The 19,005-nt window shown below is 35.4% G+C and overlaps 2 protein-coding genes across 3 annotated transcripts; one reads left to right on the forward strand and one right to left on the reverse strand.

Moving 5' to 3' along the window:
• Window positions 1–1,208: 1,208 nt before the first annotated feature.
• On the reverse strand, window positions 1,209–9,800 carry LOC132145185 (epsin-1-like). Of its 2 annotated transcripts, XM_059555992.1 has the most exons (11): window positions 9,666–9,800; window positions 8,869–8,975; window positions 8,158–8,247; window positions 7,606–7,761; window positions 6,615–6,743; window positions 6,414–6,534; window positions 5,498–5,664; window positions 4,794–5,379; window positions 4,302–4,412; window positions 2,290–2,442; window positions 1,209–1,980 (listed from the first exon to the last, which is right to left on the reverse strand). In XM_059555992.1, the coding sequence occupies exons 3-11, from the start codon at window positions 8,224–8,226 to the stop codon at window positions 1,577–1,579; spliced, it is 1,896 nt and encodes a 631-aa protein (XP_059411975.1). In that variant the 5' UTR covers window positions 8,227–8,247; window positions 8,869–8,975; window positions 9,666–9,800; the 3' UTR covers window positions 1,209–1,576. The 2 variants fall into 2 exon arrangements, with proteins under 2 accessions (XP_059411975.1, XP_059411976.1); XM_059555993.1 differs by having other exon boundaries at window positions 1,837–2,442.
• Window positions 9,801–10,022: 222 nt separating this feature from the next.
• On the forward strand, window positions 10,023–13,775 carry LOC132145187 (adaptin ear-binding coat-associated protein 1-like). Its single transcript, XM_059555996.1, has 8 exons — window positions 10,023–10,336; window positions 11,320–11,420; window positions 11,526–11,630; window positions 11,758–11,839; window positions 12,301–12,406; window positions 12,585–12,723; window positions 13,304–13,397; window positions 13,603–13,775. The coding sequence occupies exons 1-8, from the start codon at window positions 10,242–10,244 to the stop codon at window positions 13,661–13,663; spliced, it is 783 nt and encodes a 260-aa protein (XP_059411979.1). The 5' UTR covers window positions 10,023–10,241; the 3' UTR covers window positions 13,664–13,775.
• The last annotated feature ends 5,230 nt before the right edge of the window (window positions 13,776–19,005 follow it).

The raw sequence follows: 19,005 nt of genomic DNA on the forward strand, positions 1-19,005 counted from the left end.
TTTAATGATCTTGTCACTTTATTCTTGAATTGTGCACTTTCACAGGTAACACCACAGGCTTACCATAGCTGATTAAATAAATAAATATATTCGTAATAAAAAATAAAACTGTAACTGAACTTACAATTATAGTCAATATTGAAAAGTATGCTTTCTTCATCCATTTCTGAATTCTAATTATGATGATTTTACTTATCTTCCAATACCTTCTTCATTGACAGAACAGCAGTAGAATTCTGACAGAATGGCATAAATATCAGGATCAAAACAAGTCGGAAATAAATAAATAAATATAAACTACACTAATAAAAAATAAATGGAGACAGATCTTAATAACCATTGTTTCATCTTTAGATCAGTATTCAAAGGATTTATCCTTCTCTTCACCAATTGTTAATTTACTGCAGTAAACAACTGACAACAAACATTGTGCATTATTCGTCATTTGCTGCCTTCAGCAGATTTGTTTTGATATTTACCACAGAATAGACCCATTCCAAACCAAACAACATATTCAAACATTTAAAAACAATCAATAAATAAGTAAAAAGCAATGTGGTCGTCAAGTATTAAGACCCTCAAAATTTTCATTCATCCCATACCTCTTCACATGACATAACCAACTAATGCATTAAAAATGTTTTTCTCTTATCATATTAATCACTACAAGCCACATTTAGATTTTCCAGTATGCCTAATTCCATGTGTTATACGCTTACGGAAACGTTTATGGACACTGATGCAATAGAAAGCAAATAAAACAACAACAACAACAAAAACAAATCTATTCAATGCTGGTAATACAAATTAAATGCCAAAGTACATCTGCGTCTCTTACTTGGAGGCTTCCTTGGATACTCAGGTAGGTTTGGGAATAAACGTCTGATTGTTCACTCTTTTTTCCAGAAAAGAATCCAGGAATTCTTTCACTTGTTTATCCAGGAATGTTATCAGAGAAGTATACACTACTGCTCAAAGATCTTTTTGGGGACTCACCAAGGCTGCATTTATTTCATAAAAATAATGTTGAAAACAGATGTGCTGCTTAATATTTTTGTTTTTAATATTTAGTTTTCTTTGAACAGCAAGAAAACTACAACATTCATTTGAAATGAAATAGAGTATTTTATTAATATTTATTTGAAGGAATCTTTTGCATCAATGTAAAAGTCTTTACGGTCACTTTTGATCAATTAAATGCATCCTTGCTGAACAAAAGTATAATATGTATAATACTGACCCCAATCTTTTGAACAGCAGTGTATATCCAAAATCTGCTCTAGTAGATACAGTATGACAGCTTTCCTAATACGTTTAAGAACGACACCTTTATGTATTCTAAAACATCTCCTGCTTCAATTTCTCAGGCCATCATATTGGAAAGGTTGGGTATGCATGCCCCCCCCCCCCCCCCAAAAAAAAAACAAAGTATATTGTTTTATATACTTACAGTATATTGTTGCTCATTAATATTTAAATATTTGCACACACTTATACACACACATAATCAGCTAGGATTGATGAAGTGGATGGGGAAAGGAGAAGGCTAGGGATCAATGGATGCTGAATGGAGAACTCAAAAAATGCTATTGCCTTTCCCAGTCGCCCCAGTTCCAGTGCCCCAAAGCAATGGAGGTCGCTGAAGAACTGGAACTTGTTGGGTAGCCGGTCCTGTGAGGGACATAACAGATAACTCACCAATAAGAGTGCCTGCAGTGCTGGGTTGAAGCATTCTAGTGTTAGGCATGGAAAATCCCATGTTGGACATGGTCAAAGCTGAAAGGCTTGTATTCTGGCTTGGAGACGCCATATGGGCGGCAGGCACACTGAATGCTGTGTTTAGGGTTGACAGGCCACTGGAACAAGGTGACATGGAGTTAAAACCAAAATAATTTGGGTTTGAAGGCTGTGCTGTTGAACCACTTGCATTGGACACGCTGCCGCCCAATGGCCCGGTCATGCCTGCGGCTGGCAAAAATCCTGGGAAGAATGACAGTTGAAATTGCAAACAAAAAGGGATGATGGGTGATGGGGATGAAGGGAGAAGGGAAGTGGATAGCATATAGAAGCAGGGATAAAGAAGGATGAGATGGGATCTACATCAACTACGTACAGGTTATGTTTCACATGACTATATGTACTCTAGGCCTGAAAAACACTGCATCACAAACACTCAAAAATAAACAGATACTATACAGTGCATCTCTCTCTCTCTCTCTCTCTCTCTCTCTCTCTCAGTTGCTCTTATTGTCAATGTCTTCTCTCTCTTTCTCTCTCAGCCCTCCTTACCCGGGGCTTTTTGGATGGGGATGGTATTGAGAGGGGGCTGTTTAGGTTTGGGCTTGACTGACATAAGAGAGTCCAAGTCCACCAATGAAGCACCTTCTCCAAGGAACGACCCCGGCTTTTTGGTCTCCTCAGCAGGTTTTGTAGCAGTGTCACCTATCGATAGTAAAAAACAACAAAAAACAAAAAACTTTGATTAAAAATCTTTTGAAAAAAAGGGAAAAGTACTTGAATTAGCCTTACTTTTGAAAAAAAGTCTGAAGTCAGTAATATTTTTTCTATAAGAACACTTGTATTCAGCAAGGATGCAGTAAATTCATTTAAAGTCACAGTAAAGACATTTATAATGTTACAAAAGATTTTTTATTTAAGATAACTGCTGTTCTTTTAAACTCTCTATTCATAAAAGAATAAAAAAAATGGTTTCCAGAAAAATATTAGGCAGCACAACTGTTTTCAGCATTCATAATAATGTTATTAAGCACCAAATCAGCCTATTAGAAGGATTTCTGAAGGATCATGTGACATTTAATCTAGGGGTAATAAATCCAATTTTTTATATATATATATTTATACTGTACATTTACATACATGCATAGATACATACATAACAATTTTAAACATTTATCTTAAATTGTAATAATATTTCATAATACATATGATGTGTAATAATACAGGTTATAAATAAATAAATAAATAAAAATACCAACCCCAAACTTTTGCAAGGCAGTGTTAACTGTTTATTAGTATAAATTTTTTTTTAAAATAAATGAAGAAATAAAACAAAAACGTTAATCAAAAATTATAAAAGATAAAATATTAAATGTAGAAAACACTACAGAACAAAATTAGACAAAATTAGAACAAAAGAACAGTTTTTGTCTCTATTTTAAGTGCTAGATGTGAAATCTGAAATGGGATAGAGCTCAAAGAGGAATTTTTAACATAGAAAGATATCTTGTTTATAAGGGTTTCAAATACACTCTTCAATAGATTCAAAGATATGAACACTGCAGACTTTGTAAAATCTCAGCAAGTAGATAAGATTGGAGCTTGAGATTTTGAGAAAGTTCCTGCCATTTCAGCTGGTTTGTTACACTAATAAGCTTAAGACTAAGACTAGTTCAAAACTCACCAGGAAAAATAAGATTTGAGACTGCGGAAACAAATAGAAAATGTTTGGAAAACCTGTTTCAATAGTAGGGTACAACGGGGCTAAGGGCGCCTTTGATACTATTTTCCTCTAAACCACTAGATAGCACAAAAACGTGTAAAATTTTTTTTAAATAAATTAACTTTACAAAGCACTTTCTAAAAAATCCACTTTTTAAGATGCATGTGTATATTTGGCTGATTCTTGATGTGATCGTGATTTTTTTAAAATGTTGTAGATTTAAATAGCAAATGAGAATTGCTCAAATTAATGCATTTTTTGAGACAAAAGGTCTTTTCTTAACGATTTTCAGTTTTGTTTAAGATAATTATAGCAACAGTTTTTAAAAAACAAAAGAATATGTAAAAATATGGTATTTGGGGTAAAAAGTGCCCCTGCTGTTGAGGCTAAAGGCACAGTAATTAACATGATAATTAATTGATGGCTGACTTTTTCATTTGTTGACATGACATTGTTAGATTCAGATGGTAAATATCATATATTATGTTGGGTGTCCATATTAGAGATAATCACCATGTTTAGAATGAAATCATATTTAAAAATATGATATTAATCATATCATATAACAAAATACAAATTTGTTGTACTTGTACTACTGTTTCTGTATTTTAAATATATGTTTATATGAACATATTTTAATGACAATATATTTATTGAACAACAATTAATTCCTTTATTTTTCAAAATAAGCAGAAAGTAGTACAAACTCTGCTCAAGTGATTGTTTTGAACAAGTATTAACTTGATACAAGCGTATATATTTTATCTGCAATTAATCATTTTAAGCACAGTGAATAACACATTATTTCTTAAGGTGTGCCTTTAGCCCCGATGTACCCTACCGTTCTCAGAGGAAGCACCCCATGGATCTGATCTGCCTTCATCACCGAAAGGGTCACCAGTTGGAGCTGATGGGGCACCCCAGGGGTCATTTGCAGTAGGGGGTGAAGAAGCTGGGAATAAGTAATACAATGATTAGACAGCAAGTGTGAAAATAAAGTTTTTGACAATGATGCCATCTCAAATGATGTTTCATTCAAGCTGCTATCTATATTTACACTACCATTCAAAAGATTTTGGTCAGTAGGATTTCATAATGGTAAGTCACCAAGATGCATTTTTATAATTTTGTCAATTATTTTAATCAAAATAATTGACCTTTTTGCTAAATAAAAATAAAATCTTTTTAAAAATCTTACTGACCCAACTTTTGCATGACTGGTTAACTTCACCAATGTTGATGTAATTCTCAGTCAGACAATAAAAAGCTTCTTATTAGTGAACACTGAGGTGTGTTGCACTGTCCTGGTTCTTCAGTCCAGTCACTCTCTTACCTGCTGTGCCCCAAGGGTCATTATCTGCTTTTGAACCATCACCAAATGGATCAGATGTAGCTGATGATGCTTCTAATGGTGCCCCCCAGGGGTCAGAGGCTGCAGGTGCTGAATCCTGCACACTATCCGCAGGTGCCCCCCAAGGATCTGACACGGCTGCATCAGAGTCTTTCGCCGTTTCAGATGGGGCCCCCCAAGGATCGTTTGCTGACGGGGCTTTATCCTCTGAAAATCCAGCAGAGTTGCCCCATGGGTCACTGGCAGCAGGTGGAGAACTTTTTTCTGCATTCGAAGATCCTCCCCAAGGATCACTGGAAGCAGGTGGAGAATCATTCTTGGTACTGGCAGATGCTCCCCATGGATCACTGGATGCAGGTGCGGATCCGTTTGTCCCATCAGCAGATCCACCCCAAGGATCATTGGTAGCTTGATAGGATTCCTTCACCTCAGCAGACGGTGCCCCCCAGGGGTCGTTGGTAGCAGGAGCGGATTCGTTGGATGCTTCAGATGGGGCTCCCCAGGGATCAGAGCTGGACGGAGGTGCTGCTTTTTCCCAAAGATCTGGCTCTGTGTCACCCTCCTTTGCCTGAATCCATAAATTTCCATTATATCAGCTTGGAAAGTCGAATAATGGTCAGATAATATGATCTTACTCAATATTACTCTAATTAAGTTTCTCTGAGTACTTGATAAGTCTGTCTCACCCGTCTCTCTGCCTCTTTCCTCTCGGCCTCCAGACGTTTCTGCTCCTCCTTCTTCTTGGCCATAGCGGCGGTCAGGTCGGCCACTGATGGGATGTTGTCCAGGGAGGGCAGCCCTGTATATGGCGGGATCTCTGGCTTTTCTTTTTCTGGTCCAATAGCGGAGGATGCTTAGAGAGCAAAAATTAATAAGTAAAAAAAAAGAACACTACAATTCAAAAGTTTGTGGTGTGAAATTAAAAATATTGAAAAAACATTGCTTTAAAACGATAAAGACATTTAAGGTGTTACAAAATACTTCTATTTCAAATAAATACTGTTCTTATTTCGATTCACCAGAGAATTCTGAAAAAATTGTCTGACAGTTTCCACAAAAATATTTGCAGGATAGCTTTGCCATCACAGCAATAAATTACATTACATTAAATTACATTTTAAGATATATTCAAGTAGAAAGCTACTACTTTAAATTGTAGTAATATTTCACAATATTTCAGCTTTTACTGTATTTTTATTAAAATAAAAAGCATATAAGGCTTCTTTTGAAAAAAAAAAGGTTACAAAAAAAGAAATACAATAGACGTGGGAGGTTATTATAGTTCATATAACTTGTTCATGGTGAATACAAGTTGTGTGTGTTATATTCATGGTGCTTCTTGTGTCCTTTTAAGAGGTTTCCTCTTCACAAGTACCCACTTATGTTATATGGAACAGTCTTGACAAAAATGAGCAATTCATGACTGAATTTTCATTTTTGGGTCCACTGCCTCTTTAATTATATTTAACATGTAAAATGGACACTGAAATGAATTGTAATATTATGTGAACGTTCACTGTATGCAAGACAATAGGTGTGTAAGAAGTCGTAAACAAAGCTCCTTGTCTGTTTTCTGTAATGCTCTTGGTTTGTGAGTCTTACCATTGGGAGTCTTTGTCAGCTTGTCTTTTGTCTTCAAAGCAAAATCTCTCTCCTCTTTCCGCTTTTCCTCATCCTCAATCAGCACCAACACTATCTTAGCCTTTTCTCTCACATTCACTCCCTACAAAAGTGTAAATCCATTAGTGACAATCTGCCATTATTGATGTAATGAGTTTAGAACAATCAAGTATTTCGCAGTACCTGGTCCTTTCCATCCTTGTCTGTGAAGCGAAATTCTGTTAGGGCCTTGATAATGTGAATGTTCTCCTCACACTGTTGAGGGATGCGGTCAGAACCCGTTTTCAACAGATATTCAAGAAGAGTTAAAGACTGTGGAAGAAGAACAAAAGGAAACATGATCTATCAGGTGTACTGACAATTCTTAATAGATAGAAGTTTGGGCTCATTGTTGTTGTTTTTTTACGTTTTTGAGAGAAGTCAAAAACACAGAATGATCAAAAACACCAACTTAAAATATCTGTTTTCAATTTTAATATATTTTAAAATTAATATTAATAATTAATAATTTTCAGCATCCAGTCCTCCGTGTCACATTATTGATCAGAAATCATTTGATGATTTGCTGATCAAGAAACCATGATGTGGTTTATCCAGCATTCTTTTAAGTTTAAAAGCACAGAATTCATTAGAAAAATACAAGTCTTTACTGTGACTTCAGATCAATTTAATGCATCCTTGTTAAATGCATCTTATTTTTCTAAACTTACTGGCCTGGTAATGCCATTTTACCACTTATATTATCTAAATTATGTTTTATTATTCTAGTTTTAAATATTAATAATAACAAATATTAAAGGGTGTTATTAAGGTGTTTTGGGCCATGCCATTCTACGTGATATGTCACTAGCAAACATGAATAAATATAAAGCATAACTAAATCTCTCTTTCTACACCTTTCTCTCAACAAAAGCCATAAGTAAACAACAGAGGAAGAAACATCATGGCAGCGAAGCTGAATGGAAAATCCTGCCTGCACATAACCAAACACCGCAGCGGCTGCAACAATGGACCTGCTGACAGTAAAAAGCCAGCCACTGATCACGAAACATGATCAGCTGTGTAACAGTCACAGAACGATCACTTGCTATAAATATTCAAACAGTCTGAGCAAGCAAAGAATCTGGTTCCTTAAACCTGGAGAGTGTTCTCTTCAGCGCTCTCCTTCACTCACCTTGTACACGTGCCTCCAATTCTTGTCATCATTGAGACGCTTCCAGAGCATGCCCACAATCTCGTTACAGGCCACCACATTGTAGGTTAGATCCGAGATGTCGGCCATCTGGGAGCTTGATGGCCCCCAGGGGTCATTAGAAGTCGCTTCTCGAACCTACACCACGTATCCAACAACTAAAGTTACACTAGGCTATATATGCACTCTATATACAATGAACACAACAGTTCACTATATATATATATATATATACCCTTTATTTCATTGATAAGAGTTTCATAAACATAGATAAAATGTACATCATAAAATGTATTTACAGTGGATTCCACAATTTACTATGCAAAAAGAACATAAGGTCAGGTGACCAAAATGTAGAAAACAACTGTAAGAAATGTTTATTGTCCATGCTGTTTTATATACAAGTTTTAAAAACATAATAGGCAGTATATGGCTGAATAAATCTGATAAATATAAGTGAAAAAGTACTGCATCTGTGTCACCTTGAAAGTAAAGAGAGATAAAATGTGGAATAAAAAAGCAAGTGAAACTTACCTTGACCTCTGCCTCAGAGAAATTCTGGACCAGATTTTTCAGTTGCCGCCGCAGCATTGAGTGAGTCATGATGGTGGTTTTGTCCTAGACCTTTTTAAGAAAGCCATTTTTTGAAAAACTTGCACAAAACTAAAATGCACATTATATTGTACAACAAATATGCTCTTAAATAAAACAGCTTATTTTATAACACATTTCATAATTTTTGTTAGATAACTTTGATAATTAGGAAACAGAGGCTTTATAATATGACATAAGGCACTATTGTTTCTGTTATTTACTCAATTCATAATAGAAGGTATATTTCAGAGCAGTCTTATTTCAGGATATTTATACAATTGTAATATATCTTAACATTTGAATTAGCTTTTAAGATTTTATTTTCATTTTAATTTCAATTTAACATTAATTTTAATTTAGGCAATTTTGCAGTCATTTGTCATTCTTTTGTCATTTGTATTATTGATTTTATTACAATATTTTATTTCTGTTTTAGTTTGAATTATTTTAGTCTATCAAAGTGAAGATGACACAAAATAAGCTTTTTAAAAAATATTTTATTTCAGCAAATTTTTATTTTATTATAGTACTTTTTAAAAATAATTTTAGTTGTACACCTGCTATTATGAATAAGTTATTAATTAAACACACACGTGAACAAAATTAAAAGGATATGCAAAGCCATTAATTTATTTATTTTTCTCCACTTACCTGCTAAATAAAGGATGTAGGAATGGCTGTTGACCGAGTTTCTCAAATTGCTGACATGCACTTCAGTCCATGAGCTTCTCCCTATGGTACCTTTATGACCTATAGATCTTAAATACGAGAAAAAACGCTGTAATATCCAGCTGTTTTAAAAAAAGAGTTCACCCAAACATTCTCACAAGGTTTGTTAAAAAAAAAAAAAAAAAATATATATATATATATATATATATATATATATATATGATACTATCTTGTATTTACAACAGCATCTTATATCTTGTAAAATCAACAGCCAACATCTTTTCAAACAGCATCATCCTGCCATCAAAATACCTCTCTGATTTTATGCTATTTTCAGCAGCAAATCCAGCCTGAGCTGTGAATATTTGGCAAATGTTGATTGATTTATTTAGCAGTAGTGCAGATAGACATCTTACCAATGCTGCAGACACCAAACACCTTTCAATGTGTGCTTGAAAGCATTATATGATCACAATCACTATAACAAACATGAAGATATAGCACTAGTGAGCTGTCATATACAATAAACAGCGACAATGTCGCATCATACAGGTCTGATCGTGCCCTGACTGTAATTTGACACCTGCAAAAGCTGATTTTGGTGAATGAAGAGCCATCGCCTTAAAAACAGCAGAATAATAATGCATGACCATATACTGCGCCTTAGCTAACGTTAAAGGTTTAACGTTACATAGAGCATCTCTCCTATTGTCAGCTCGAAGACAACATTTCTGACTTATGGATACAAAAATATACATAAATGTTTTTAATATACCAACCTTATGGGAGAATGAACGGGAGAAACGATGATAGGCTTTTCTAGATCCTAGCGGAAATTTCCGCTTCCGTTTACGGCTACCTGTCAAAAGACGAACGCAGCCCAAGCCTCTTACTAAATATTCATGAGATGGGAGGGGCGGTTAGCCAGCTGGTTAGTGAATATTTATGAACAGGCGTGGCTTTGTGGAAACCCACAAGGGTAAACAAACCTGCCAGAATTTGTTTTTGCTTTTCATTAAAGCCCTTCGACAATAAATAAGAGACAACAAACGAATTATACATAAATTATGAATTTAAAGGGTTCGTCAAATCTTCTACTTGGGGGACACGAACAGGCGATGAGAAATCCGCTAATCCCAACATCATGGTGGCTAATGCACCGAGCCTGGTTTCCATAACAACGAGTCGATCCATACATCCGCAGATCTGACGACGCGTGATGCGTGATTCTCAAGCGCGTGCCTGAGGCATCGCTGACGTCACTGACGCTCCGGTGTCCGTAGAAGCGGCTGGCCCGCAATAACAAATTGGATGAAGACAGAAATATTACTCCCATCCATTGGAATCAGTTCAAGATGGCGTCCGAGGTGGAATACGAGTCGATTTTGTGCGTGAAACCAGATGTAAATGTTTATCGCATCCCGCCGCGGGCGTCGAATCGCGGATACAGGTGAATTATAGGATGTGCGGGCCTGAGCCCTTGGCTGGTGTCTGTTCTGTCATTTTGCCGCGGCTGTATCAGCACCACACTGCTATTACGAACTTTATTTGATAATAAATAAAGCATTTATGTCACACAGTCAGTGTTTTGTTATTGGTTTAAACACGATAGAAAGAAAAATATCTTGTGATGTCAGATGATTTGTGTGTTTGCGAGCTCACGACTAATAGGAAGAGGTGTAGAATAAGCAGATACATATTTAATGACACTTTCATGTTATTTTCATGCAGTTGAAGTGCATAGAGCATATCTCATTTGGTTTGTAGTATTATTCTGGTTGTACAATATGTTGTTGTGTTAATGTGTTGGTGTGAAATGTGTGGTTTCAGGGTCGTATATGTGGTCCAGTTTATGTAGTGTATAATTAGTCCTAAAAACTCTTGCCCACAGAGAATGTGATACTTCACTGGCACAGATTTAGAGGAGAAATCCCACTTGTATTCCTTCATGAGCAGCTTGAAGGCTTGTGTCAGTTCTGAAAATGTAAATTATATTGCTGGATTTGCCATAAACTGTTGAAAGATGTTAAATGTCTTCTGTTCCCACTGTCTTCTGGTTATTTTCACCAGTCATTTTCTGGATCGTGTCTTCAGGTGAAAATCACCAGAAGGCGGTGGGAATAGAAACCATTAAATCCCTTTCCAGTTATGCCATTTTAATTCAAACTACAAGATTAGAATTAAAAAAAGAAGTCTGCATGAATCATTTACAGTAAGATCAATTACATATTTTGGAAAACGGGTAGGATGAATATTCAAATTAATTATGTGACAGTTAATCACTTTTAAAGAGTGTTTCACTAAACCAGAAAATAATTTGTATTATTTTTGTTGTTAAGGTCATCCAAAATATATTTCCATTTAAAAAAAAACCTGTGAATACCATTTTCATTTGATGGACCTGAAATGACATGTCTGCTGTGATAATGGCAGGGCGGCTGACTGGAAGCTAGACACTCCTGACTGGACAGGCCGTTTGCGCATTACAGCAAAGGGGAAGGTGGCTTATATAAAATTGGAGGACAAAGTCTCAGGTTAGAAAAAAAAAAAATGACCCAAATGTTTGATTGGATGACTCTCAGAGACATCTGTGCAGCAAAAGAAGCTCCTAGTTGTCCTTTTTCTATGATTGTCCTCAGGTGAGCTGTTTGCTCAAGCGCCGATAAATGAATATCCTGGCATTGCTGTGGAGACCGTCAGCGATTCCAGTCGCTATTTTGTTCTCCGAATACAGGATGACAATGGTTAGTGTATAATTTAAAATGACCTTGTTTTAGATACCCTGCCATGATAGAATGTCTTGCAGATAAGTTATACTTCACTTCTGTGTTACAGTTTAGACATGCGTTATCCTTGCTGCCTGTATTTTAGGTCGGAGTGCATTCATTGGTGTTGGTTTTGGAGACCGAGGTGATGCCTTTGATTTCAATGTCTCCCTGCAGGATCATTTCAAGTAAGTCCCCTTCAAAATTCCTGTGAATGTTTATGACTGAAAATGCTTTTGTATTTGTAGTGACATCTTGGATGCTGCTGATATTTTTAGTTAATTTCTTTGGGGCATAATAAGCAATGTTAGTATGTACACTCTTTTAAAAAAAAGGTTTCAAAAGTTTTTTTTTTTTTTTGCAATGATGCCATAGAAGAACCATTTTTTTCCACCCAAAGAACCTTTCAGTGAACAGTTCATGGAAGTGTGGAATGTGAAGAACAATTGACAAAATGGAACAAAATGGGATTTTTTTTTTTTTTTGCTGTAAAGAACCTTTTGTGGAATGGAACATTTCTATGGATGTTAAAGGTTCTTCATGGAACCATCAATGCCAATAAAGAACCTTTAGTTTTTTGTACACTGTGCAGTTAGTATTTTATTTATTTTATTTTATTCCTTAATCTTTCCTTTTCTTTTTCTGTAAGGTGGGTAAAACAGGAGAATGAAATCAAAAGTTCTCAGGGTGCAGACTCAGGACCCAAACTGGACCTAGGCTTCAAAGAGGGACAGACCATCACGCTGAATATCGGGGTAAAACGAAACTAAAACAGCCAAAAACTAATTTTGGAATTGGATTTAAAGAAAATCTGATTATGGCCTTTCTTGCATCTCTACATTTTCATAAGAATATACAGTGATTTGTCATGCCCTCATATTATAAATAATCATGCATTTGTGTTAAATTAGAGAAATATTTCTTTGTATCAAGCAAGGTAAAAAGAGGGACAAGCCCCGCCCTCAGAGCTCAGGAGGCTTGGGGCTCCTCCCTCCACCTCCAGGAGGAAAGATAGCCCCTCCTCCTTCGTCCAATCACAACACAGTACAGCCATCAGGAGGAGCGCAAACAGGTACATCATTTGACATCATTACTGGTTAAATATAAACAAAAGCATCCTCTTTTCTTTGATGCCATGGATTAGATTTACATGTAATATGTAAAGTATACAGTTTCTGACAGTGTTTTTTATTAAAGGAACAATTTACCCATTTACTCCATTTAATGAGTTGAGTTATCGAAACAGATAAGGTAGAAATTCAGCATTGCATCACTTGCTCACCAATGGTTCCTCAGCAATGAATGGGTGCCGTCAGAAGTCCAAACAGCTGATAAAAACCATCACAAATAATCCACAAGTAGTTCACACAACTGCAGTCCACAAATTAACAACTTGCAAAGTGTTTATAAGAAAAAAATATTAATCATCATTGCTTTGCTAAATTTCTCCAAATCTGTTCCAATAAAGTAAAGAGCTCATCTGTAGCCTACATCTTGGATGACCTGTTGGATGACAGTTTTAATTTTTGGTTGAACTATTCCTAATGAATTAACTATTTACAGTTATTATTGTTCATACAAAAATAATTTTAATTACATACTACTTTTATTTTTCTGTTTTTTTTCTTGACCTCACTTTCTTCTACTTTTAGGATGTTTATTAGAACTGGACAGCAGTAACTCTAATACAGTGGTTCAGTCAAACCCCAGCTCTGACCTGTGGGGTGACTTCTCTAGCTCTGCAAGGTAACGTGATTAGTGACCTTGATTCTTGACCATTGAAGTTCCTGTATTCAGATATTACTACAGGTCACTAAATATTGTCATTTAAACTGGTCTTAGACCACTACCAGTATAAGCATTTAAATCTTTCTTTCTTTCTTTCTTTCTTTCTTTCTTTCTTTCTTTCTTTCTTTCTTTCTTTCTTTCTTTCTTTCTTTCTTTCTTTCAGCTCTGTTCCTACTTCAGCACAATGCCAAGAACCCTCTTCTGGGAACTGGGTGCAGTTCTGAAAAAGTTTTATCCTCCTTCATTCCATTATTGTTCCTATTCCTCCATCAAAACTACTGCAATTAATAACATAATGCATAATTGTAGCGGCAAGCTGTATGTCATGCTGCTAATCTTAGCAGAGCACAGAGGCGAGAAATAGGCTATTAGGAATTCTGTTAGGATCAACCAAATGAAATTATGAAAAAGATTGTATAAAAGAGAGGAACATCCCATGGGGGTTATATTTAAAACTTTATGGTAATGTTTTGAAGATTGTTCCAGTATCTTTACATTTGTCCACAAGGTGTTGGATGTGTCCATTTTGTTGTCATGACCTGTATATGTTTGTCTTTGGAGGTTTTGGAGGAGGGAATATAGGTGTTTGAGTGTTTAAAAAAAAAAAAAAAAAAAGGCAGAGATTTTGTTTGAAAGTGTAGAATTTAAGTGAGGCCTGGATATGTTAAGAGCTTAACATCTTGTATGTCATAAGAATATATAAAACCTGTACAGTATTAATATAAAAAAAATACTGACTGAAGGCCACAGTGTTGAAGAATTATGTCCCTCAAATAAAGGGATTATGTCAAGATATTCATTACATATCCATATTGTCATTTACTTAACTAACATAGTAATTTATGTGTTAAACCAAAAATAAAATATACAAAAGAATTACAGCACACATTGCTTCAAATGTGATCATTTTAAATAATATAAAATCTGTGGAATATGATTCTTAAAAAATTAGCATTTGCTCTTGCAGTCTATAAAATATATTTAAGTGCTACAATACTTTATACTTAACTTATGGAATCAAATGCAATCACATTGCTGTTATGGAGAGCCATAGTTTGCTATATAATTAGGATTTGCTATATCAAATGTATGATTTCCTTTTTGGGATATCTAACCTCTTGACGCCAAAGTACTGTACAACAGTTTATTTTTCTGCTTTGTTGCCCTTATAAAATTTTAAAAGTTATTACTATGTTAATGGTGTTTCACCAAAATACCACACTTACTACAGTATCACCCTGTCATGAAATAAATATTCTACTCTTTATTCTATCATGGTCTTAAAGTAGTAACAATAACTGAATACTAATTTGACTTTTACCTTGACATATATATACAATTCTTCTAGAGTTTGTTGAGGGATTTAGTATCTCAGATGTATTCAATATTAAATAATGTTATATGGCACAAGTAAATATATCATATGTTCACGAAATGGTTTTAGCATTGAAACAAGTAGTAGAGATAAGTGAACTCTCTTAGCTTTCTTATCTCTCTTAAATTTCGTGTTAATAGTAATGTTAAAATCATAACCGAGATTGGCTTTTTATTTACTTTGTGAATGTCACTGAATTCGTGAAAACTACTAGATTTGGAAAGTAAATTTAATCACCACAAATATTTGTTAATCTGCCTCGCGTCACCTGATATTTGTGTTTATCAGTTTGTGTTGCAAGATGCTGTGGAGCATGGTAGCTGGTCTAAGATGCTCATGAGTCATGTGCTAGACCTTATTGGACCAGCAACGAATACGTTCCCAGTTTAAGGTTGCTTTTGGAACATGGTGGCCGGTCCTTTAATGGCCAGATCGGACCAGCTTGAAACTGGTCACTAGCTTAAGATGGTTTTTTCAGCAGATGACCTTAGGCCATGTAGCTGGGTCTCACGTCTGTTTCCGTTCATTAGCCTTTATCTAGCTAAATAACATCTTCCTGACTTTTCTAAGCTGCTTTGATTGGTTGCGCAAGAACTACCATCAGCCTGTACTTCTCCGTTTGGCCAGCAAACGTCTCTGTCACACAAGTGCTGACTATTTTCATAAAACATGCACACCTGCTCTTTGTCTGTTGTGATTAATGACCTGTTAATACCCTTTGTAGTTCCCTTAATCTGTGTGATCTAGCTAGTTTTTTTTTTTTTTTTTTACAACATCATTCTGTTTGGCTTAGTTTTTCATTCTTACAAATGTTTGCCTGTACCCTTGACTCTTTTCAGTGGGTTACGGTTTAGATAATTAATTGGATTGCTTTTGAGCTTTGAACTATGACATCTATTAATGGGTTTTGAGATTTTTAACCGTGCAATTGGATCCTGTTTCAGTTGTTGATTGTCATATACAATTTATGAGTGCACCAACACTGGAGAAACTTATTAGTTACTAGGTAGGCCTACCTATTTTTTCTCAACTGCTTTACACACTTTCACAAGCTTAAGGTTGTACTCAATTTCTTTTTGAAATAAGTATGGATTATCATACATGGGTGTAATTAATAAAAAGAAACTAACTAAAAGCAATATAAATATTATAATACACCAGTCTGTCATGAATAATAATTATTTAGTTGGAGGAAATCTTTGTGCAGTTAATTTTAATTTATGGTAATAACATTTAATGTATTGAACAGAACTGAACTAAGTGATTGACTAACAATTTGGTCTGGTTTTCATACAAAACCATCACATGGCTTTAGAACACTTGGAATATGTTGCAAAGAAAGAGACATTGAAAAGAGTGGCCTATATATTATTAAAAATTTCTCATCACTTTGGAACAACATGAGAATGAGCAACAATGATAGAATTTTAATTATTAAGGAAGCAAGTACTTAAATTAATGTTTAATTACAGTATGTGAAGTGAGATTTTGGATCAGTGGGATTTTAAAATGGCCAGAGCTTCAGTGCAATGGTGCAGAAGTAGAAGCCAAGCGATGAACAAAATGTCCTGTCTCATTGTGGTAGTAGGATACAGTGTGAAGATTTGTTTTGAAAAGTTGTGAGGAAATGTTCTTGGCTAATAAATCGGGAGCATGTTTGGGGATCAGCTGTTCACTCGTTGATGCAAGTTTGAATCGGTCCTCATTCAGAAGTCTGAATGTGTGAGTGACGTGTAAACGTGTGTTATTTGGCACCACCCTGTCAACATGTCTCAGATTGTGGACTTGATCTTTCTCTCTCTCTCTCTCTCTCTCTCTCTCACACACACACACACACACACACACACACACACACCTTTGTTCTGCTTAATAGTTGCTTTTATTAGCAAGTTGGACACTTTTGCTGGTGATCAGGGCCGATATCCCAGTGCTATAAATTCATCAAATTTATAGACCGATACTTCTCACATTTACTTACAGATTAATATATGCAAGATGACAGCATACTTTCACACTTGCATAATTGCACATAAATGTGTTTTAATGTAGTATCAAATGAAAGGTCATATAGACAGCAGTTGGAATACTTAGCAGGGCTGTCAAATGATCTTCGTGGATCTTCTCCCTTCATATAATGAGCTATTTCAGTTGTTAATCTCTTAACAAGGTGCCTAAATAACTTCAGATTGAAAGGGCAAAATCTGACACTAGTGTTTTTTTTATGTCTTAATTAAGAAGCCTAGACTGTATTCATGCAGTTTCTTGTGCAAATATTTGCCATTTTAAATGTTTAAAAAAAAAAATTCAAGTTTTCTTTTTCTTTTTTTTCTGGAAAGTCAGGTGAACTTCATTTGTTTACGGTATATCTTTTTTCTTATTTGATATTCCAGACTTTATGCATATTTATGCACAGTTATTTTAATTCTATGTATTTTACAAATATGGTTGTCTTATTTACTCCATAATTTACAATGTTATGTTTTCATGTATCATTTGAAGGAGTCTGAACATAAGCCAAAGACCTATCCGTTACATGTAACTTCACACTTTGTGTGTATGTACAGTGTTGATGAATGGAGGGACAGGTTTGAATGCAGAAGTGTGAGACACTTAAAGATCGTTGAAGACTGTGTGTGTTTGCCGATGCATGTGTATGTGATTTCAAGTGTGCATCTGACAGAGGTGATGATGGCTGAAAGAGTTTTATTAATGGTCTGGGGGTTATTTTTAAATCTAGGACACGTAGTGTCTGAGTGTTTGTATGTGTCTGCATGTCTTCTGCTGAAACTTGAGAGATGTGCTCCTTACTCTTACACTCACAAGTGCTCCACATGAAGATGCCCTTTCATGAGCATAATGTAGGTTGTTAAAAGCATAAATATGATTTTAAGACCGGAGTGAACATTCCAAACTTTATGACGTTAAGCGAATATAAAAACATTTATATAAACAAATAGTTAACCATTCAAAATGTTGGAGAAAACAGATTTTAATGATTCATTGTTGTGTATTAGACCAGACCAAACTGTGATCTTTTGAATCCTTTATTTTGATCAGTTTGACATTTAACATTTCTATAATTTCTATCACAAATTCCCAGCATTTCCCCCATGGACACCTAGGGCATCAAGATCCCCCATATGGGAAATCCTGCTTTCTAATGCATGCGGGAGATCTACCTAAAATACATTTATTATAAATGTGCCCTCGTAATCTTTAATCAAAAACAACAACTTGCTCTCACAACAAAATCTTTTCACTAATTTGTGCACCAGCACTAAGGCAGTAATCTCTCCCATCCAACAACCTGTCACTCACTTGAGATTGCTGCAATTAAGAAACAACGAGCCAACCAATTCCAGATGAATGAAATCAAGTCCTGCCGGCTTTTTATATATTATATATATATATATATATATATATATATATATATATATATAAGAAGTCCATTTGGACTTTAGAAAGTGGAGATGGCAGCAATATTTATTTAGACTCATAAACACAGATATTATTAAGATGCCTGCAGATCTTTAGCTGTCACACTTCAGGATATAGCATTACACTGATCTTTGTAGGAAGCACATTGTTTTGGAGTGTAGTAATGTTGCTGGACTGTGGATGGAGGCCAAAGTTTTTTTAGAAACACTGCCCCTTTTCAATTATATAACCCTTACCAACTCTTCTGAGGTATTCTGAAACCTTTAGGGCCAGATTTACTAAGAGCTTTTACTAGCGCACACCCTCTTTTGCCGTTAAAAAACTATGTTCTGGATTTACTAAAGGGGTGCAGTGGGCAGTTATTTTTGCAACTCACCATATTGCATTTGTAGGAGTTTCCCATTTAGGAGCAAAATTGATGAGATTAAGTGAATCACCCAACACTATTTACTAAGATTGGCGCTAGTCAAGTACTGGTATTTGTGCCATATTCTTAATCCAGATGCTAATTTGTGCTGCTCTTGGTAGTCAGTAGATTTATTAAGACCAGTGGCATTGTAAGAAGATCAACCGCAGATTTTTCCACTCTTGTCCCGCGTTTCCACCTAGATTACCCGGAACATTTGTACCAAGAACTTTTTTCCCAGGAACTTTCCCCCCGCCCAGACTTGTTGCTTTCTGCATTTCCACAGCGGAGTAAAGTACCTGGAAGATTAGGCAAATGGACTGGTGACGTAGGTCTGCACATGTTTC

This window comes from Carassius carassius, chromosome 8, assembly GCF_963082965.1.
Source record: "Carassius carassius chromosome 8, fCarCar2.1, whole genome shotgun sequence".
Lineage (NCBI taxonomy): Eukaryota > Metazoa > Chordata > Actinopteri > Cypriniformes > Cyprinidae > Carassius > Carassius carassius.